The 23,129-nt window shown below is 33.9% G+C and overlaps 1 protein-coding gene and 1 non-coding gene across 5 annotated transcripts; both read right to left on the bottom strand.

Moving 5' to 3' along the window:
- Positions 1 to 184: 184 nt before the first annotated feature.
- Positions 185 to 20,783, bottom strand: LOC103486923 (probable polyribonucleotide nucleotidyltransferase 1, chloroplastic). Of its 4 annotated transcripts, XR_537144.3 has the most exons (25): positions 20,380 to 20,782; positions 19,587 to 19,655; positions 18,189 to 18,295; positions 18,054 to 18,096; positions 17,042 to 17,125; positions 15,639 to 15,703; positions 15,223 to 15,379; positions 14,180 to 14,236; positions 12,992 to 13,105; positions 12,345 to 12,605; positions 11,330 to 11,404; positions 10,117 to 10,230; positions 8,497 to 8,589; positions 6,667 to 6,845; positions 6,295 to 6,478; positions 6,131 to 6,178; positions 5,929 to 6,001; positions 4,511 to 4,584; positions 4,119 to 4,226; positions 3,942 to 4,036; positions 3,135 to 3,198; positions 1,973 to 2,026; positions 1,802 to 1,843; positions 730 to 1,207; positions 185 to 573 (listed from the first exon to the last, which is right to left on the bottom strand). XR_537144.3 is itself a non-coding variant. In XM_008445080.3 (24 exons), exons 1-24 carry the CDS (start codon positions 20,668 to 20,670, stop codon positions 890 to 892), a joined length of 2,769 nt encoding a protein of 922 aa, XP_008443302.1. In that variant the 5' UTR covers positions 20,671 to 20,782; the 3' UTR covers positions 185 to 889. The 4 variants fall into 4 exon arrangements, 1 of the variants encoding a protein (XP_008443302.1); XM_008445080.3 differs by having other exon boundaries at positions 185 to 1,207; XR_007820373.1 differs by lacking the exon at positions 185 to 573 and having other exon boundaries at positions 1,100 to 1,207; positions 1,973 to 2,037; positions 20,380 to 20,783.
- A 758-nt stretch (positions 20,784 to 21,541) lies between these two features.
- On the bottom strand, positions 21,542 to 21,615 carry TRNAN-GUU (transfer RNA asparagine (anticodon GUU)). Its single transcript has one exon. It is a non-coding gene; the product is annotated as a tRNA-Asn (tRNA).
- Between the last annotated feature and the right edge of the window lie 1,514 nt (positions 21,616 to 23,129).

Here is a 23,129-nt window from a genome sequence, read left to right on the forward strand (position 1 = left end):
AATTTAATTAAAATTGTGAATGGCGTTCTTAGTTTGAACTTTTATAAGAAATGTCCATGACAATGACATTTTCATCTACGTTCGATTGATAATTGATCTACTTTTCCATCACATTTTTCATCTACCATATAAACATTGATTCTTTCTTCCTTTCAATAGTCAAAGTCCTCAAGATCCACAAACATTATCAAAATAACTTCTGTTTGCGAATAATTCAATTGAAGTATGAATTGAATATTTAATATGTTATCAAAATTTTCATAAATATTCTGAGACTTCTAAGAAAATAGAATACATCTTAATGACAAATCAGAACCTCCAAGAACATAAGCGATTCATCTCCAGTGGTCACATGTATCCATTAAGAGAGCTCTATCAAAGAGCCGAATGTACATGGGAGTGACCATATGATGAATAAATATCTCACCTGCACTTGGGACCAAGAAAATCGAGTTCTGGGACGATGTTCTTTTTACTCTGCAGCAGTTTTTCGATGTTTTGCTCCTGCTACAGTTGCATTTCTGGACATTTGTATCAAGGATTCATTGGGAAAATACCACAATTTTCCTTTTCCTGTTAAAATTTTCAATCAGACAAATAAGTTTTGAGAAACAGTGCGAACTACACACTAAAAAGTTGTGGACCATAGGATTTACAATTGCATTGCTAAGAACCTGGCAGCACATGTAGTATCTAGTAAGGAAGAAACACAAGGACAAGAGGAATTACCTTCGTAATCTTCAAGTTCTGAGGCAATTGTATCCTAATCCTCTTGCTGCAGAATGAACGCTAATATACAGTTTTGTGTATAACACAAATAATGAACGAATCTGAACTCATCCTTTTCATTCACAGAAGTTTGGCGTTGAATTGAAGTAATACCAACTACTCAACTACTAGTGCTTTCTGTCTGTTCTTTGCTTATAGGTCTTTCTTTGGTCGCGGTTACTCCTTTCCGTATAAATTTCTTCTGCAGTTTCGCAGCATCTTCCAATGAGCCACCCATTGGTGCAGTACCACCTTTCTGCACATTAGTTTGTTCTATGTTCTCCTTACCAGCTTTCTTAGATGTACCTTTATCAGTGCCCTTTTGCATTGCTGTCTTGTTTCTAGACGGGTTGTTTGTATTCTCCTTCGAATTTGAATCCTGATCAGCATCTGGAAGCAATGCACGACGGCTAAGGCGGAGCTGGCCCTTTTCATTTACCTGTATCATGGTGAAAATAACTAAGTAAAATATTATTTGACATTTACGTCAAAGGTGGGACCAGATGATGGACATTTTCAATAACTACTTCCGTTCTTGTTTGTCTTTCTAAATGTTTCTAATAGCAGAAGCCAGATACTGAAAGCTGAAAGAGAAGTATTCCGCAGCAAGTACATCATAAAGCCTATAAAATAAGGTTGTACACTTGTGCAATTGCAGAAGTTAGGAATGTTGTCAATGTAACGTTTCTAGCTCCTCGGTTAGGCTCTTTATCTAAAAATTACCGCAACTATTCTCTCTTACTAATTCTCATTTACTGGATAAAGCTTTTGAAACCTGAGAACACTCGGTGAATTATTCATTGATGATATCAACTTGAACTAACTACAAACCAATTACGACAAAACAACAAAGCAACATAGAAAAAAATCCAACTACTGAAACAAATTAACAAGAAAACCCGACTAAAAACTAACAATTAAGACAAACAAAGATTACAAGATTATCTCCAATTCTACATCAGTGAAACTTCCTTTAACTTGCAAACAATCAATATTCATACAATACCAACACAACAAGGGCATATAATCTAACCTCAATGAGTTTGACATCGATTTTGTCTCCAACTTTAAAAGCCTGCCACAGAAAAAGCTTTCTTATCTAAAGAATAATTCTTCAAAACTTTGACTGAAATAACATTTAAAAAATGGTCGAACCAAAAACAAAAACAAAAACAAAGGATTTGAGAAGAAAAAATGTACTTACATCTTCTGCCTTTGCCAACCAATCTGAGCTCAACTCACTAATATGGCAAAGTCCCTATAGGAAAACTTACAATAGGCACAAGTCAAGGGGCCATCAAGGGTTGCATAAAACGGTTTTATGGCAATTAAGAAAACCAAAACACAACATGGAAGGAAATGCGAAATAAGGCCTTAAAAAATCAATAGTTAAGTTTGATCTAAAATAGTCGGTACAAGGATATTTCAAACAAATTGATAGTTTTAAAAAAAGGAGAAGGTTCATAATTCTCTCTCTCTCTCTCTTTTTTTTTTTTAATTTTATTTAACCTTGTTACTGGACGTTGTTTTCTGGTATTCTGTTTTTTGTTATTTAATTACTTTCTTGTTTCTTTTGTTCTTTGTATTTTGGAGTTTTCTGATTTTTTTGTGATGCACCCCCAGTTGGTTGTGTATACGAAAAGCAGTGTGTACAGTACACCAAGCATGATGCTAATGACAAATTGATCATATCCAAATGAATGGAGATAAAGTGAGCCAGAAATTAAAAAGATTTAGGTTCCACTAGCATGAAGTTTTCTACTCATATTCGCACGTTATTGTATAGTCTGGCCACAGTATTGGGGTTTCATACCGAGTATTTTAAATACTCATTCTTTTCTAAAAATGTTTTTCAGGTAAGAGAAAAAACGTATCAGCCACTTGGCGAGGAGATTTGTTGACGGTCCCATGGGACGAATGGAAATCCTTCCGCTTATTGTCATATTTTCGAGATGTTCTGAATGTTTTAATGAGAACTATTGAGGCTTAGTATTAAATTTAAATGTTTATTTTTGACTAAAGTTTTAAGCATTTTAACAGAAGATTAGTCTTTGTTTTTTATCAAATGGCCTTGACAACGTTTTATTTATTTATAAAATTTTATTTTAAGTTTAATAGTTAGCTAGTTTTGGTTTTGAAACTGCATACATGTTAGTAATGACCCAAATTAGAAATCGTGAAAAGTCAAGTCTTTACATCTTGTAGTTCTTTTATCTTTTATATGGCAGTATATTTCAGTAGTTTGGATTCTAGCAAACTAATAAACTCAAACTAAAATTGGGAAATTACCACTTGTTACCCTATATCATAAAAATCTCTGCCATATACATGAATGATAAAACAGTTTTAAATTTTTGCCAGTATACCTCTCGTCCAGGTGCTATCTCTACAAATACACCATAAGTAGCAATCGTCTTGATCTCACAGTTCCTGAAAGGAAAAAGGATGAGAAAGTCTGAGGTCATACTCCAATAGTTTTGTTTGAAGAAACTAGCAAATGTTAAATACAGAGGGAAATGCAGCATATAATATCTTTATTAGGATGAAGCACTGTATATGAGACCTTTAAAAAACAAGAGATCTGATCCGCAGGAGCAGTGTTCCAGGGGAGCATATGATTTCCAATTTTATCTTTATAAAATTATCATTAAGCTCTCAAGTCCAAAATTATCACATCTGTATAGAACTCATCTTCATGTATTTATATATTTTTAATGAAATGAATAGATAAGTAAATAAATCAAAGTCATGTTAACTTCATAGTCATTTGGGTATTTTACTATCGACATTTTATTTTATACATTTGAAATGTTTTCACTTGTTTTTGGAACCTTAATCCTCTGAAAAAGCTTAACTAAATGGAGCCAACTTGAGCATAAGCGAAACTGGTTAAAGCACTTCAAACTTGACTAACAGGTTCCAATCTCCACATTGCATATTGTTGACTCAAGAAAAAGAACAAAAAAAAAAAAAAAAAAAGCTCCCTAGTCTTCATAGAGAATTCTCCCATTGCTTAGGCTACACCAAAAGTAGTACCGTACTGCAAGATAAAATGAAATCATGTGTAGCCTAATTCAACCGAAGTAAACCATCCCAACTAGAAGTCCTTCCGTCTATAGGGCACCTTCCTCAAAAGGAAAGCGATGTAAAAAATTATTTGGAGAAGTAACTACCTATAGATATCACCAATAGTTGGAACCATTGTCAGATTGCTAATAATAGCTTTAGATTTTTCCAAGCTTGTCAAATCCTTTGCAGTAATTTTAACCTACAAAAACAAAAGATAACAAAGTTGCAGTCAAAAGAGTCACAGCTGGCTAAATAGGCTAATGAAATTGTTCTGGACATACTATCCCATCATCTCGAGTGTCAATAGCCTCAACTCCTGTTTCCTCTATAATGCTCTTCACCCTTTTTCCACCAGTACCAATGATTAGATTTATCTTTTCAGGTTGAACCTATCAAAAAATCAGAAAATGAAAGCAGTGAACTCCAAGTTTATTATCAATATATTAGGCCAATCTAAAACATTTGACTTGAACTTTGGAAAGAGGAATAGAATTATTGTATTCTTCTTACACTTCTACAACAAATACACAATCTTCTTATATAGAAGAAATACCATCGATCAATATGGGAAGAAATGTTACGAATAAAAATAATAAATAAATACATAACACACAATCAATATTTCAGAAGACGGGAAAGGAAATTCAACAATTTGAGATGGGAATTGACAAACCTTCATGACGTGAATCAATGGAGCATACGGTGAAAGCCTTTTTGAAGGAGGAGGATAAGAGTTCAACATTTCAGCTGCCAGTTGAAAAACATACTATAGGTAAAATCATAAAACTTCAAGCAAATCAGAACTTTACTTACCAATAGCCCAATTAAAATTCCTTTAAGGTTAGTTACAACCTAGCATATTTAACTCAGGATGCATATAGAATATGTTTGCATGTACAAGAATCTACAGTTAATATTTTTCACAAATACAAATGCTGCCATGTAATAAGCTCACATTAGCAACGTGCAAAGTGTAGAAAAGTATTGGTAAAACAATTCACCTGAGTTACATAATTGAAAAAGATAAAGGAATAAGCATTTAAGTACATGGTAAAAAGTAGTAGTTAAATAAAAGATCATTAAACAATTCATTTCTGGCCATAGGCATGCACCTGGGTAACCTTGAAAGATAGGCAGTAAATCTTTTGATTGGCCAATGACCAATGCTAACTTCCTTTGATAATAACCTTTGTATTAATGACAATGACTGAATGACAAAGTAATGCCACTCATTTTGATGAATACTTCTAGTTTTAAGACTTCTATACCAAGTACACCTTGTTAGTCACCTCAGAGCCTAATTAGTTTTTCAAACTCCTTTCTGCTGCCATTACAAGTCACAAGGTGAATAGCCATAGTTACTTTTATAATGGTCAAAGCCTGTACTCATGTTTATTTGTGGGAAGCGCAAATATGTTGTCCTAGAAATAGAAACAACATAGCCAGCTGCTACCGGTTCTAATTGCAAGCTTCAAGAAGTAGAAAAATAGTACAGTAAGGTCTTGGTATGTTTTCTTTCGAAAATTAACAAAAAAATCTTGGTTTGTAAGTTTTATGACAACCAAGATATCAAGTATTCATAAAACATTACTAGAACTAAATGGTTTCATTGGTCTGTATCCTTTGGTGATGATCACAATAGATTCTAGTGGATCTTCCTAATGAAAGAGGAAACAGAAGTCACTAGGATATTCCAAAATTACTACAATATTATCAGAACGCTAGTTCAAATAATGGTCCTTATTTATTTACTAATGTGCACCTCCCTTCTGTTTGCCTCTCACCTTGATTCACTCAGAAGACTTGTTGTTTAGTGCCTTGTGCTTAATTTCTGTACTAGTATTTTCATTACTGAAGGGTAAAAGCAATAACCAACATACAATGTATATTTAACGTTGAAATTAGAGGCAAACGTTGCAAAACCGAAAATCTTAAAGTTAATCTTCTCTATCAAGGAAAACCCACTTTTGCTGTCAAAATTTCTCTTTGTAATGAACATACACACTGCCAACTAATTAGATTTCTCACTCAGAAACAAATTCACAATCATAAACAAGTTCTAAAAGGGAGTACGAAAGCAGGTTTACGAACCAAGAATATGCTTACGCCCATCCTTTGCTTGCAGGAGCGCCTCTCTCATAATGGGTATAGTAATGCCTCCCACCTATAATATCGAGACAGATTCTTATCTTCGCAAGGACTTTTGAAGCATATCAAGTAAACATATTTACAGAAATGTCATAATTATTAACCAATCTGTAAGAAACTGGGATACAACCTACGAATAGCATACCTTTATGTCCATCTGAAATGCTGTTATGCCCATTTCGTTACCAGCTAACTGTAAAACAACAATTTTACGCATAATAATCGGAGTTAGCAGCCACAGTTCCAACAACTTTGTAGGCATTGGAGTCTTGTTTCAATAAAAAATCAATTGAAACTTTAAAATAATACCTTAAAATCCATATCTCCGGAAGCATCCTCAGATCCTGTTATGTCAGACAGAATAAGTGGAGTTCCATCTCCCCCAAATTCTTTTGTATCAAGAACCAACCCCATTGCTATACCAGCAATTGGACACTTAATTGGAACTCCAGCATCTTGCAAAGCCAATGAACCCCCACAAACGGATGCCATGCTATCATGAAAGAACTAGCAACGATTAAAAAGTGAATAAATGTTTAAAAGAGTTTTCAAAATTATCAACAGTATAGTGAACAAAGATACCGTAGTTTGATGTTTTGAAAGCATTAAACTTTAAAAAGAAGAAGAAGAAACAGAAAGCGAGAAACGTTCTGAGAGCATAAAACATATGAAGCAACTAACCTTGAGGAGCCATTGCTTTCGGTGATTGTACTCTCAACACGAATGGTGTATGGAAAATCATCTTCAGAAGGTAAAGATGGTTCCAGCGCTCTCTCCGCAAGCATACCATGACCAATTTCCCTTCGACTAGGTGCACCAATACGCCCAGCTTCTCCAACACACGATGGGGGAAATGAGTACTGAATATGAATATCAATTATTATTAAACCACCAATTCATCCAAAAGCTTAAGCTAGTGGTTGAAGGCAACTTTAATTATATATCACTAACACTCCCTCTCACTTATGGGCTTGAAATATTTGAAAGGTCAAACAAGTGGAAATCAATTTTAATTAGAGAGGAAACGACAATGCAGGGACTTGAACATAGAATCTCCCTGGACCACCTACTATGATACCATATTAAACCACCGATTCACCAAAAGCTTAAGCTAGTGGTTGACAGCAAATTTAATTATATATCATTAACATTTATTAGTAACAATCACCATACATTATCAAAACACAACACCATCTTAGTGAGATATTTAGAAACAAATACCATCAGCTAATTTGTCATAATATACGCACATAACTAAAATTGGAGGGGATTCTTTTGTGGATAGGGAAAATATATGATTATATTTTATGTTATTTAGCTGCTACATGGTCCAAGCTAGATAAATCCTTATAAAATTATTCTTAGAGATACATATGCTAATTGGATGGGAATTTTGCAACCACCATTAGCCTGAGAGCTTTTCCTCCCTTTTGTAATTTCATTAAATTTTTTCTATGAAAACTCCCACTTCCACCAAGGAAAAAGAAGAAGAAATAATAGAATACAAAGGGCATATGAAAACCAAGTCCACAAAATAAAACTTCATCAAAATCACTAGGTCCTCTCTCAACTCCTCTAAAAGTTCTATTATTCCTTTCCCCCAACGAACTCACAACAATGCACACACCCCAACTTGCCAAACCCTTCCCAAAAGGCCAGAGGGAGAAGACTCCTTGCACTAAAGAAGAAAACTTTATTGAAAGTTTAAGCTGATAGGTGAAGGTAAATTTAATACTATACCAATAATTGAACACTTCCCTTGCTTGTGGATTTGAAATTTGTAAAATAACCAACAAGTGGAAATCAATATTAATTAGAAAGGAAATAACTTTGCAGGGGTTTGAACACAATATTTTTTTAACCTTCTGCTCCAATACCATATTAAATCACCAATAAACCTAAAAGCTTAAGTTGATGGGTGAAAGTAAATTTAGTATTATACCAACAATTTAACAGCAACTATTCTATTAAAACATGCCAAATGAAGAATTTAACCTTCTTATAGATTTTCACCTTCAATTTAGACGAAAATCAAACTCCTGAAAGGCAGAAGGGTCCAACAAGAAATGGAAGAACTAGCTACAGGAAAATCCCTCAATAGGGTTTAGGCTTTAATGACAAACATCTCTTCTCGTTAGTCTAAGCTCAAGTCCCAAACAAAGATAAGAGATTCATGCATCTCTTGTTTCCCTATAAAACATAGGATGACAATATACACGTAGAAACGTAGTATAGAGGGTTTATCCCAAACCCAACATTCATATTATTTCACTTAACATCCATATATGATGATGATGATACATGTGCTAGTAAGAGGAGAATTTCATAACCTCCATCAGCCTAGGAGGTTACCTTTCGTAATTTGATTACATTAGTGAAACTATATTTCTCTAGATTTACATCTATATATCACCCAACTGTCTAGAAAACGCACGCAAGCATAAACACACAAAAAAAAGAAAGAATTGAAGGTCATATAGTAAAAAAAGAGAGAAAAAAGAATTAAGCAACCTGAAGGTAGAACCTTTTCAACTCATCTACATCAACAAGGTTGTCCACTCTTTGTGCCATTTGCCTATCCCCCAACGTAACCACAGCAAGTGACTGAAAAAAAAGGACCATACAAATATTGTAAACTTTATGCTACTACATCTCAAGATTTTTCTGCTTACTAGATCAGTCATGCCATACCAAGGGGTACAAGCAAGAATTACTTTGCACTTCACATCTTTTCATTTTATATATTTAGACATTATTTCTTTATTCAAAAGGAATATAAGATAATCCCTAGTTTTTCAATTGTGTTTCAGTTTATTTCTTTTCTTGGTTTCTTTGTTCTTTGAATCCTTGTATTTTGAGCATTAGTCTTTTCATTCTCTTGATGAAAAGTGTCGTATCATTTAAAAAAATAGAAAATAAAAATAAAGTTCTAATTTAACTTTGATTTTGGATTTTTACGTTGATAATGATTCCTAAATCAAATGAAGGATTAAACGACTATAAACAAGGCATCTCCTCTACATTCCAAACAGAGCTCATTTAGAGAGAAAACAGTCATCAGTTTCTACATGATTCTGAAGGTTAGGAACACATTCTAGTGAGCTGAGGAAGGAAATAAAAGCTCAGAATCACAAACTCCACGTGCGAATGAGTGTGGCACAAGTCTTTCAAAATTTCTCATTCCTTTGTTTTCTTTTTCTAGTAGATTTCTTACTTGGATTGTAAGAAGTATGAGTTTTATGGTGATTTGAGTAGGAGTACACCGTTTATATGACTTTCAATGCTTGCGAGTTTGCATGGCATACAAATCACGCAAAAAGAGGAAGCAATCCAAAGTTACAAAAACGACCTTTTATTGGTTATTCTTAGTTACACATAGGCGTGTACATTCACAGCAATCTGCTACTAGATAAGCATATTATAATATCTGAATCTACTCATTTTTAATGAAATATACAATCCAGTCCATCCCCAAATTTACTGAAATACATAAAACCCATCTCCAATTAGCTTTCCATCAAACTTTCAACATGGTGTTTCTTCATTATCTAAGGAATATGCTCATGTTTCACCAGCAGTAGATTTTCCTTCATTGGCATTTTGGGTTGTTATGGACATTGGGATGATCAGAAAAACATTGGTTTGAATGGATTACTTTTTTATTTATATCTTCATTTGCGTTTTAAAACTCGAGGACAATTTTTTTGTAAATTTGAATAAATCTTGGTTAATCCTTGATTAATTACATTTTAGTTTCCTTTTAGTTATCCCCTTTTAGGATTCTTCAAATTCTCTATAAATAGAGAATCCCCTTGTACTAGACAACTTTTCATTAACAATATAGACTTTGATTGGATTCTTGACGTGAATTCTCCTTTTATTTCTTCTTATTTCCATTTTTCTAGACATGATGGAGGCGCTATTGGGGTGTCAACCTTATTGAGATGCTCAAGCACCCCCTTAATCCTTTGGTCTTTTTGTTTGCACTCATTGTATATTTCTCACGTACCTTGAGTTTTTTCATTAATAAAGAGGCCGGTTTTCTTTTCAAAAAAACTCATTTTAGTTCTTTAGGCTACATCAATATCAAAATAGGTAAGGTAAAACACATGCAATAATGATTGTCGCAACCTGAGTTTCACCACGAGTGAAAAGTGTGCTGCCATGTGCCCGAGGAAGTAACCCACATTTTGAGTTAATTGGACGTATCTCAACTGGTGTCCTCCCATCACTTCTTCTTCCACCCTAGCAGTAACAGGCAGAGAGAATATGAAAACAGTGCCAGTTTTTTATTCTTTAATATATGCAAGTATTTGGGCTTATTTACACACACGTAAAGAAATTCTCATAGGACAGCCGTCTAACCCTACTACATTTGGTGAATGGTGGATAAAAAAATTTGTGGACTATTAAATCCTAGGTAAGTGTTATGACCACCATGTCCTGAGCTACATTGGCCCTTTTTAACCATCAAGCAAACTCGAATCAATTGACATGGAAATAGTTTTAGTTAATGAATTGATCAAACTACCTTCTTCAAGCTACAAAATCACCTTTTGACAAGAAACAACGACTTTCGTCAGAGTAAGAAGATATTGTTTTTAACAAGAAACTAAACCTTTTTTCTAAAGAGTCACAATTGTATAAAAGCCACCAATATGAAGAATATCTTAACAAACAAGGGAGATTATTCAAAGTCAGCAAATACTATACATTCACTCTACATTGCAACACTGTTGTCCAAATTGCAGGCCACGGATTGAGTGAACACCGAAAAGAACTATCTACGATGGTTGAACCCACACTACACTTCATCAATGGAAAATGAACACCAGTACCTACTTAGCAGTAAGCAACCAACCACTCATGACCCAAAATTTCGAGCAGGGAAAGTTGACAATAACAACCTGGCAATGTCCCAGTTAATTTTTCAATACATACTTGCATTGGGAGAAAAAAAAAACTCCATGAGCCCAACAAAGAAAATCAGGGGCAATGCTAAGGCAATTTTTTCTAATCTATTAAAAATCTAAAATACTCTTTGAAATGGAAAGAAAATTATATGATCAGAATGATCAGAATGACAGCTAGTTATCAGTGACACTACACTTTTTACACAGTTATAGCAACAAGACATGCGTGAATTCTATGATTGAGAATGCGGAACTAATGGCAACCTCTATCATAAATTTTTGTATAAAAACAAATCAACAAATTTACGTAGGTGAAGAAATTAGATGTATAATCTTATCCATCAAAGCCTCACCCTTCTATTCAAGAGGGGTATGCTAAAGACTAGAGGAAGATAACATTGTGGAAAATGTAGAATCTAGGGCAATCATACCTCTACAATACGTCTTCGGAGAAACTTGGATGTCACTTCTTTAAATACTAACTTTACGTCTACCTCAGAAAAGAGCTAGAAAAAAAAAAGAATGAGATGGTGTTAAATAAAGCTACATACCATATAACAAAGAATGCAAATAACAAAAGATAATTCTTTTGAAACAAGGCAACCAAATGGAACACTAACAGGAAGTAATCAAGTTTTATTCTGCTATATGAGACATGAAAATTCTTTAAATTTGGATTTCAATAATTAAAAAAATTATCCAAAATATGTTTTTGTATTTATAAAGTAGAAACTTGAAATGTCCTTAAAAAAATAGATAGTTGAAATTGCCCCAAAAAAGCTAATATGTCATATCCCAATAGATGGCTAGGTTCATATATAGAGAAACATTTTTCTAATTTGCTTCATACTTGAGGTTTGAGTTAATTCACTCCTCATGCGAGCATTTTACTAATATACTCATTGATGCGGGGCATGATCTAGGATTACAGATATTGTTGGAGCAATGATTGTTTTTTCCAAAAGCCAACTATTGAGGTGAGAAAGCCAAGTCACTTAAGTACCACAATAGTCATCCCATTCTAACCGATGTGGGACGAAGGTAGCTCATACTACCTTAATTCCTAACAATACCCCATCCCCAGAAACTCGACGTCCTAATGGATAGACCAATGGTACTTCACTCGGAAACATCCAGTCATAACCCTCTGTCGGTGCTCCTCTTTGGAGCATCGACCTCTGACTCTGATACCATTGTTAGGTACTTAAACATCATGGAGAGCTACACCCTAAAAGCCAGTTATTGAGGTGAAAGAGTCAAGTCACTTAAGTACCACATTGGTCATCCCATTCTAACCGATGTGGGAAGAAGGTAGCCCACACTATCTTGATTCCTAACACATATATCATATCTGGATTACTGTTGGAGCAGGAGAAAACTAAAAGAAATCACGAAATACTATCCAAACAACCAAATATAACTAGGGTAAAAGGAAATGAGAATTACTGTTGGAATAGGCTTGCGAGTAGTCGGTTTAATATGGACATCACCTTCATCAACTTCACCATCCACCACTACATCATCCTCATCTTCATCCTCCACCAAATCAGGTACGGGTTCGAGACCCCCTGAAGTGGTATCTAAACTGACGTAACCTTCTTCTGTCAATATGGTAATAACTTTTTCTTCTAATGATGAGAGAGCCTTTCGTCGGGGAATTTTGTTTCTAATTTGCAGAACTTTCTCTAACTCATTTCCAGCAATTTCCTACAAAAATACTTTTTTTAGCAATCATCCAAGCATATGAATAAAGGGAATTGTAAAAAACGAACAGCGTTAAAGATCAACGATATGTCTTCCATTCAAAATCATAATAAATTAGGATTCACAGAAGCTCCAATATTGGGAGCAAACATGGTGTATATTGACAAACTGTAATATTACCATTATGTTGTGCATTTTTTTTTTTTGAAAGAAAGTTACATTAGTGGAAATTATCATTAACATGAAAATTCCATAAAATTACCAAGTTATTAGCAGTAGTATCTCTCTCTCAAACCCATATGCAATATACACAATGCACATAGTTGTTTTTAGGAAGGGGAAGAAGATTGCCAATACCTTATTCAGTGAGAGAGAAACAAAATACTTACTTCAACGTGTTTATATAGCTGAGGAGGAGGAAGCCTAATGGCATCAAGCATTTTTGGTTTCCCACGCTCTCTTACTAAAGAATCCACCTCTTTGCAAATTGCTGTTACAGCATTCTGACGTCAAGAAAGAGTTTTGTATTGTTATCTTGGGTAACTAGATAAACTACCTCATCATTGAGAAGCAGAACTTAGGAAGAGGGTGACTAATGTAAAACATTTTAAAATTAACTGAAGCTGATCAAAGATAAAAATATCACGATGTCAATATTCTTCCAATTATATGACGACACATATATAGTCACTATTCCAGTCCAAAAAACTGAGTGCCAGCTCAATGTCATGCAGAAGATCAAATATAAATCAGGATAACACTGTCCACACATACGTCCACACATACATTCTCTTTTTTCTAGAACTTTATTTAATTAACAAAAGAACTCTTAATGATTTGAATTATAGATGTGAGATTGGATGAATATCAACCCAAAGATATCAACTTATGAGCCAAGTTACTGGAGTGTAACCAGAACATTAGATATGTTGGTTTACTAATAGTTCACAATCAAACTGCTTTGAGGACATTATGATAAGTTAAAGAACAATCATATGCTTAGTGAAAGTGTGAGAAAGTGTTCTATAGGGTACCAAAAAGAGGTTTTATCTTTTAGATAGACAACTTCATGCATATGAATGAAGTTACAAAAGGAATGTTGGAACCCTTTCCTTTGGTAGGGGTGTTTTAAGCGGGCTTGTTTTTTGTATGCCCTTATGTTCTTTCATTTTTTTCATTGTTGTTGCTTATATATTAAAAAAAAAAAAAGAACAAAAGGAATAATATTCTTATCTTATAATTTATATATATTATAAATAGAAATTAATAAACGAACTCCAATTGACATATGTATAGTTGTTAGAGAATGTAGAAAGAGAGAGAAGAAAAGAAAAACATTCAAACAATCAAACTTAACAAACCAAGGAGAGGTAAAAGGACAATAAAATCTAAGATACGAGATTCTCAACAAAAAGGTGAGGAACTTTGAGAGTTCGACTGCATAACTCATTCCACCAAATTGAATAAAAAACAAGAAATAGTCCACCACGTGCATAGCAAATTCTAAACAAATATATAAATTAACTTAAAATACATCCGCTTCCATACTAAGTGACATAATTAAATTAAGTAACAACCTGCCCAATTTCTACAGCCTGGAGCAACATCTCTTCTGATAGAAAATTACAATACCCCTGCAAGGATATTTCAATGACATTTGTTATTCTGAGCACAACGGAAACAAAAATGCAAACTCCAAAATCACAACACAAAAAATAATTTACTAACAAGAAAGATATAAAGGAAAAAGTCGAAGTGAGACTTCAAAAAGAAAATCTATTTTGGAGAACTTTGAAGGGGGGATAATTTCAAAACTCCTTCGTGCAAGAGCTCCAAAGGATGTCAACAAAAATTATCAACGCAACGACCATGCACCTATGTTTGGTTTGGTTTGTTATTACTATTAATATGACGTATATATTTAAAGAGAGCAAGAAAGAGCTCGCAAAAGCAGTCTTCAACTACCTCCAAGAACAAACCAAATTGTTATTTTGGCGAATTTTTGACATTTTCTTCAAAAAAGCTTATTTTGGTGCAAATTGACAAAAAGCAACCTTCGCAAGTTGATTCCTTCATTTTGTTTATGCTTGGCGTTGGAAGCTTCTTTGAGTTGCAATTTCTCTCCTTTAAGTTGGTTTATAAAAGATGAAGAGATAGCTTTTCAACATCTATTGGTTTTATACGAGGGTTTTTTTTAGAAAAAAAGGGAAGCAAGACTATTGATTGAAATAATGATTTTAGAGAAGGTTAAAAAGTGGCTATTCCCCTTGTTTTGTATAGCTGAAATTTGATGGCCTTCAAGATTATTTTCAGTTCTTTCTTCCTCAAGCTTTTGGTTTCCTCTTCTTCAAAGGATGTTGTTCTCTGTTAAGGCCGGTGGAAGCTTCCATATCACTGTTTGTCTCCCTCATTTGGTTCAGTTTGATTGGTGGTTCTTGAAGGGATTCAATATCTTCTTTTATTTGAGTGCTGCTTTCCAAGGTTCCATTGTTTTTTCAAGTGCATCATATTTGTTTGTAAATATTCCGTATGAAATGTAAATTGTACTGAAGGATGTAGAGAGAACAAAGAGTAGGATCACAAAAATCACCCTTTCAGAAAGCTTAAAAATTGAACTTGCCTCTATCATCAATATTGCACTATCTGTGCCAGCAAGTACTAAATCAAGCTCAGAGTCTTCCATCTCTTTAGTAGTTGGGTTAACAATAAACTTGTCGCCAACAAGACCAATTCGAACTCCAGCAACTGCTTTTGAATTAGGAACTTCTGAGAGCGCACTGTACATATTGAACCATGATGATTTAGAAAATGGAAGACTGAGATGAAAATTAAATATATATATTTTTGTCTTTTTCCATTAATATGTTCAAGTTTGTTTTCGTTTTACTTGTTTTTTTATGCTAGTTTTTCACCCCTCATGTGGAGTTTGTATCCCTTGAGAATTAGCTCTTCTCATTTCATCAATAAAAACTTTTGTCACTTGTTCTTGCTCGAAAAAGGCCCAAGGGTGATGAACCAAAAAGATAACAGACTTACACTGCTATTCCGGCTGCTGTAATTGCCAAACAATCAGGAGTGTGCAGACCATCATAACTCAAAACCTGTAAGAATAAGTAAAAGCCAATAGTTCTTATTGATGAAAAAAACCCCAATATGATAGACGCTTTAGCTACTCTTTTTCTTTTTTTCTTTTTGTCTTTCAGATGAGAGATGATTTTTCATTAAATAAATATATCATAAAAGGAAGCCACGGAAGTCGTAAAATAGTTCTCCAACTGAAATGCATATCTATGAGAAAAAGTGCTTGAAATTGCACTAAACATCTGATTCCACATTATTTCCCATATCAGATATGATTAAATATTCATAAAGCTCACTTCAAGGACAGCTAACTTGTTTCTCCCTAGGAATATACAAAATGTTTTAGATGATCCAAACTAGATGGAGCAGAAAGTACTGAACTTTTCAAGAAAATAATGAAAGGAATTAGTGGTTATCATAAAATGTAATATTAATGGCAATGTTGGGAGATATAAAGTCAAAATAACAATAAAATGGTTTACCCAAACATATGAAATTGATTTCAACATATGTCAGCTCATGTTGCTAAAATTGACTCTATTAGAAGCTTAGATCTCTGGTCACATATTTAGATCAACCTAAATAACTTTATCCATTGTGATGAGAAGAGAATCCTGTGGATGAATCTCATTCAAGCTTTTTTGTAGATAACATGGAAGGAAAGAAACAACCGCCTTTTACAAGATAAGGAAAACTCTTATGATCCTCAATGAAAAGTTAAGTGTCCTTTTCCAAAAGAATAAAATAAATTTATTTTCCATGCTATGAATTGGTGTAAAGGCACGGCAGTACATCTTATACTCTCACCTCTCTTTTGACCAATAGAAGGATTCTTTCGTAACTCCATTGGTTCAGGCATGAGCCCTTCATTTGTAAATTTCATAAATGATACACCATTGAATTTCGTTTCTTATTTATAATTTATATAAAAAAAGGGGGAAATTTTATTGGTGGTGTCACAGCTATAGTAAATTAAAATCTTTTGTGATGTTCCTACATCCTTGATTTTTTCTTGATTGGGAAGCTCTTTGTAAGTACTTCCTTGGTGGGATCTCTCCCCAGCCCTTAGGCTATTGTTTTTAGGCCTATTTGAATTATACTTTTGTTATTTCTTATGAAGAATATTGAAATATATATTTGATTTCCACTTGTTGGACATTTCTATAAATTTCTAAGGCCATAGGTGAGAGAGTGTGTTGACTTATTGATATAATTGAATTTATCAAATCCATTAGCGGAAACTTTTGGTTTGATCGATGATTTAACATGCTCTTTCATTTGTCTCCATGGAAGCCAATTTTTTCATAAATTTAAAAAAAAATTGAAAATCAATATCATCATCAAGCTTAAACTCATACCCAAGATAATATCTGGGTTTCATGGTAAAAACCTTTGAGCATAGTTGGACGTATAGGCCTATCAATCAATCTACAAATGAGAACCTGGAAAAAAACAACAATAAAAACAGAATGATTAGAAAAAATAAGTTTTTTTTTTCAAGACAAACAGAGTAATTGATCAAAATGAATTCACAATGTAAGAAGCAAACAAAGAGAAAAAGGATTATAAGGGCCAGATTATTATTAATGGAAGAGAGAGAGACTCATAGTTACCGAAGGCCTATCACAAAGCCCAAAAGGGGGCCTCGAGGACCTAGCTATCTCAAAATCATCGCTAATCTTTTCTATAACTATTCATGAAAAGATTCCGTCCAATCAATCAACCAAAAAATTATACATAATCGACCAAGATATATGCCAGGCATCGAGATTGGTGGAAAGCCCATGCAATGAAGTTATCAATTAAACACAAAAAATAATTTTGAAGGGACATAATCACAGCAGGTGGCACAATATATCCATGAAATGAACAAAGAAATACCAAACTGTCCTTCCTCCGATCCTTAGTTCCATCTCAGTTCCTATAATCAAACGTGGTTAGCCTTACTTGTTGAATTATGGTTTGAAACGAATCAAAAGGTGTTACAAGAAAAGTTTTTCTCATGGTTAAATAGTTCTAAAATTGCTTGGATTAGCATATTGCATCCACTTGGTGTTCTCTATCAAAGCAATCTGCCAACTTCTCCGTCTCACTAAAAAGTTTGTTTCTTGTTAAAAAAATGTTCGAATATGCATTGGCACACATCTCCTGTTGAGCTTTTTTCTTGCAACTCCTTTTGTCTAAAATACTTACTTCTTATATTTTGCATCTTATCGTGATTAAAATAGCTAAAATGTAGCCCATGATTAACCTACATTGTCAATCTCAATAGTCGCCACAAGAAAAGTTGAGCTAGAATATTATGTTCTTATTTAAAACAATGTTTCTTTTGAAACTATAAAAATTAAATAAATACAGCAAATAGAATACCTCATGATCTCTTGCTCTTCCTTCTCGTTTGAAGAATCCTCCACTGAGCCAATGGTACAAAATGAGGTTATATATCAAACTAGAAAACAATATATATAACAATCGGAAACAAGTAGGCAGGAGTGCAAGGCAGACCTAGTCCGACCTGCTGCAGAAAAACGCTCTTGATAATTAACAGAAAGAGGAAAGAAATCTGAAGGTTCACTTGGTGTATCAGCCAAACAAACAGTTGTATAAACAATCTGAAGATATAGAATTCAAATGTGTTAGTTTTTCCTAATCAATTAGTTCGAAGGAAGTAAAGATAAAATTAGTTCCTTGGCGTGTGGAAAATCGATGTCTTTTTAAATGAAAGGGGTGAGAATAAGAGCATACACAAGGGATACATAAAAATAAAATGGGCAAAACAAAAAGAGCAAACAAACTAAAGACAAACAAACAATAAAATTACAAGAAGATTGCAATTCAATTAATAAATCCAGAGAGAGGCATCGAACCTGGCCAAGGCTCAAATCTCCTCCCCCAAGACAGCAAAATTACTAAAAACCCTACTGTTTCTGTCAAGCCAAATATTCAATAAAACCCCAAAGAAAGTAGCACATGAAAGAGTCGACCATATCTCAGAGAGCACCTCCTCCATCCTAGACCCTACGCAAACTACCATCAGCCAATTACTGAACAAATCTCCAAATATCTCCAAAATGCTACTCCCAATTGCACCTTCGAATTGGCAATCCCATAAAATATGTTCTCTTAAAAATGTTGCATTAATAAGGCCCTAAGAACGCCACAGGTGGATGAGGTTAGGTAATGTCAATAGTGTTAATCTCTTGTGTGAGAGACCTACTACGCAATGATTAATACTTCCTTGTGGACGGTGGCCCTTGAGGCCCTTTGAAATGTTCAATCCCTTTAATTCGTTATTGGTGCTCTGTATGACCATACATGGTGGCTTGGGGCAACGCCCCCAATACCTAAGTTTTATGGAGATTGTTATTCAATTTTCTTTTTGGGGCTTATTCTATGTAGGATTAAAGAGTGGTACTACATATAACCTTCTAACCCTTACCTGCACAAATCTCTATATTTTGTACTCTGTTGCTCCTCAAGATAATAAAACAATTTATCTCCCTGCCCATAGATGTAGCTATCATATCATTAGTGAACTACGTAAATCTATATGTCCATTGTTTCTTGTTTGATTCCTTGCTTGTCCATTGTTTCTGTCATAACATGTAATCATCTAGTAGGTGCCATTCTTTTGGACTATAGACCCTTTCTGTAAGCTTGGATTCTGCTTGTGTGGGATGTCCTTTTGTATGTCCTTATTTACTCCTCCATGTTTCACGATGAAAGTCCAGCAGAAGGAGAAACAAAAACAAAAATTTAAGGGAGGGGAAAAGACATACTGTCATTAAAGCAAAAAAATATTCATGGATACCAGTATGATAATTTGTAAGAATGGGTGTCAAACCCCAGTTTAATTTTCCGTTAGCAAGCAAAAGAATCATACGAATTTAAAATACATCTTACAGTTTCTCCGTCAGTTACTGTAACAGCACTACTAGCTTGCCTCCCAATATGGCCCGTCTCAACCAGAATCTGAAAGAATTAATATGTAGAATAAACGCTCCAGTAAAGACGCACATATATGTTGAACATGCTCGTTCAGACAATCAGATAAAAGCTATAATCATGCATATAGACAAATAAACTAAAGCAGAGTACAAGTACAATAAAAGGCAAAAGCTAAGTGGTTCTACTAGGTTGGTCACATTCATTGGAATGACCACCCGCTCTCCATTAACATTTACTAACCAAACAAAGCAAATTACATAGAGCTCACATAAAATGAAGAAGAACCCCCACCCGCCCACCCACCCTCGAAATTTCAAGTTTGCTCTCTCGCATCCACAAGCTTCTTTCACCACTCCAGCAGTTCTACCTTCTCTCAAGCTTCTTAGCTTACAGCTCAATATAATCCGGTGGCTATTTTTCAGCTACAACTCTCACTCACTCACTCACTCACTGGCATTTACTATTCTTATTTCTTACATAGGCAACTGGCTTACACAATGCTTAAATAACCAAAATTTTCCTCTTGGCAACACATATACAGCAATATAGAATCTTCTCCACAAAGTCTAAATTAATAAAACAATACAAATTAACCCACACAAACAATTAAATATCTACATTTCCCACCAGGAAAAAAAAACAAAGAAACCCTACTTGAGACCATACTCTAAGATTTCCACCTAACCAAACTTCCACAAGCTCCTATTCAACACAGCAAACTCGCGGAAAGTAAAAATTATCAAATTACATGTCTATCCCCAACAGGAATTTTGACAGAGAAAGGCCGCAAAGAACCGGGTGCCCCATCGCTGGCCGCAACAGAGTCAGGTACTGAAGACTCGGAAAGAGCCTTGGTGACCAATCTCTTACCGCTTTTCTTGCTTCGAAGAAGCGAAAGAGAAGAGAACTTGGATTTCGTGGAACCATGGAAGCGAGGGAAATAAGAAGACAAGGAGATTTTGGATGTCCCAAAATGAGAGAATTCCGACGTATGGGAATAGCATGGTTGGAAATGGAGGCAGCAAGGGTTTGCTAACATTGTTACTCTGCAGCTGCAGCTGCCTCGTACTCGAGAAGGAGAAGAGGAAGGGAGAAAAGAAGAGGAGTGTACGGATTTTATCCACTTCCTCTAATTGACGGCTCGCTAAAATTGGCTTTTCGGTTTTTTCTTTTTTTATGCATCGTTTTTTTGGAGGGAATAAGTAATCCTTTCAAATGCTCCAACATAATAAGGTTTAATTTTATTGAAGTGAAGTATTAGTGTAAAAATAATTCATCTACGTTCATTATACACAAAATTTATAAGTATTTTATATTCTTTTGTTTGTTAGTGTTTTTTTAAAAAAATTCATCTCGTTTTCTTTATCATTTTATCTCCCGTGACAAATTTAAAACTAAACATAGTTCATATTAGACGCTACTCGTTTAATTCAAATATGAATTTTGGATTGCATCACAATATAACTTTATTTTATTATGGTTCACCACCACCATCTTTCAATTATCTAAATCGATTTTTTTCTTCAATCATCTCATTTGTTTTTTTCTCTTTCTTTTGGTGGAATTTTTCTTTAATAAAAATAGAGTAGATTGAAGTTTGGGATTTACAGCGACAATAGTGGACACAACCATGCATGATCAATTTCAAGTAATGCAATTTGATGGTTAAAGTTGATTCAACCTTAAATAAATTCATTAAATCTACTAGGATGAAAGTTGGCTACGGTGGTAGCGAGAGTATCTTTCAATTGATTATTGAATATGTAAGGGTCAATGTTGGAAGAGTGTCTAAGTTGTGTAAAATTATTCTCAAAAGTAGTATGTAAAAAATAAAAAATTAAAAAAAAAACTTATATTTTTGGACAATATTATCCAACCACTGTGATAGAATAAAATACTAAAAAAAATATCGCTAGAAGGAGGGCTTGAACCTCCGACCTTGTGGTTAACAGCCACACGCTCTAACCAACTGAGCTATTCCAGCTTACTTATGAAAGAAATGCTGTAATTAATAAATATTCAAACAAAAAGACGTAAAAGAGATTATGGGACAGACATGAACCAAATAATGTCTTCGCGTTAATGATCTTGTGACTGGTTATTTTATAAGTTATTTCAACTCTTTTTTCCTTTTTTATTTATTTGAAGTTCGAGAGTTGAAATAACTTATGTTCATACGTGTGTTTTTTAGAAAATTTGATACGTCAAGTCCAAAAATTATTCATTACTTTTTGTCATTTTAAATTCACGCTTTTAACAAAAAAAGAAAAAAATAGTGATTTTGTAAATAATGTTTTGAGAGGTGTTGAGATCAATTGTGAATTTCAAAAATGTTTATGGCATAAAGAAAATGTGTTCCATTTTAGAAAAATAATGATGAGATTTGAGATAGGAGTTACTTTCAAACCACTAAATTTATGTATCAATTTTGATTTACTCGTATGTTATGTGGATGTGTTTACGTAGTATATCCAATGAGTGGTACATGATTTTAGTTTTTGTTTATAATAAAGAAGTTTGTCTCCGTTTAAAAAAAGAAGAGTGGTACATGTTTTGAGGATCCACCTACCATGTACACATAAATGTTGAACTTAGCAAGACATTATAATTTGGGTTGAATTAGTCTGTGGATTCTCCGTAATGTAATGAAGAGGTTCATCATAAGATTCGGGCCGACAACATTATTTGTTTGCGTGTTTTAGTATTGAATAGGTTGGAAAATAACAACTTGTCGATTACGTTGAGCAAGATACATTTGAGATATCTTTATATTTCATAATGTTTTGTAAGCACACTTCTTCAAGAATCTCTTTCTCTACTTTATAATTCACAAACGTTAAGACTCGGAAATATAGGAAGTGATCTATAGAAGAATTTAAGAAAATTTGTTAATCTGAAACATTTAGAATTTAACGAAACTATTTTTTTTCCTTTTTTTCTCCCAAAACTTCCACTACCCTTTTCTTTCTTCTTTTTTTTTTTCTATTATCTATATTCCCCTCCCCACTCCCCACTCCCTATTCCCACACCCACCGTTGCCTTTTCTATTACGTCTTATGTTGTGTCTTTTCTATTACGTCTTATGTTGTGTTTCACTTGTGATAACAGTAAAAATATCATAATAACTCATTCTTTTATGTTGTATTTTAATTAGGGATAATGATAATTAAAAAACAATAAATATTTTATTTCCTCGTAACTCATTCTTTTATGTTGTGTTCCATTTAGAATAATGGTAAAGAGAATATCCCAATTACCAATTCTCTTATGTTGTATTCGAATTAGGATAATGAACAAGAACAATTAATATTTTCGAAGAAGTACTTTTTCATATAACGGTGGTGAGGCTTTCGAGTTATCTTTGGAAGGACATCTTAAACTTATACATTCCCTTTGATCGATCTTGCAAAATGTTCGTTACCTTATCATTATGATATCATTAACATCTCTCTTAATTGAAAGGTTTTTCTCTACTCATTTCTTTCTTATATTGAACTT

The sequence above is a fragment of the Cucumis melo genome, chromosome 4 (assembly GCF_025177605.1).
Source record: "Cucumis melo cultivar AY chromosome 4, USDA_Cmelo_AY_1.0, whole genome shotgun sequence".
NCBI lineage: Eukaryota > Viridiplantae > Streptophyta > Magnoliopsida > Cucurbitales > Cucurbitaceae > Cucumis > Cucumis melo.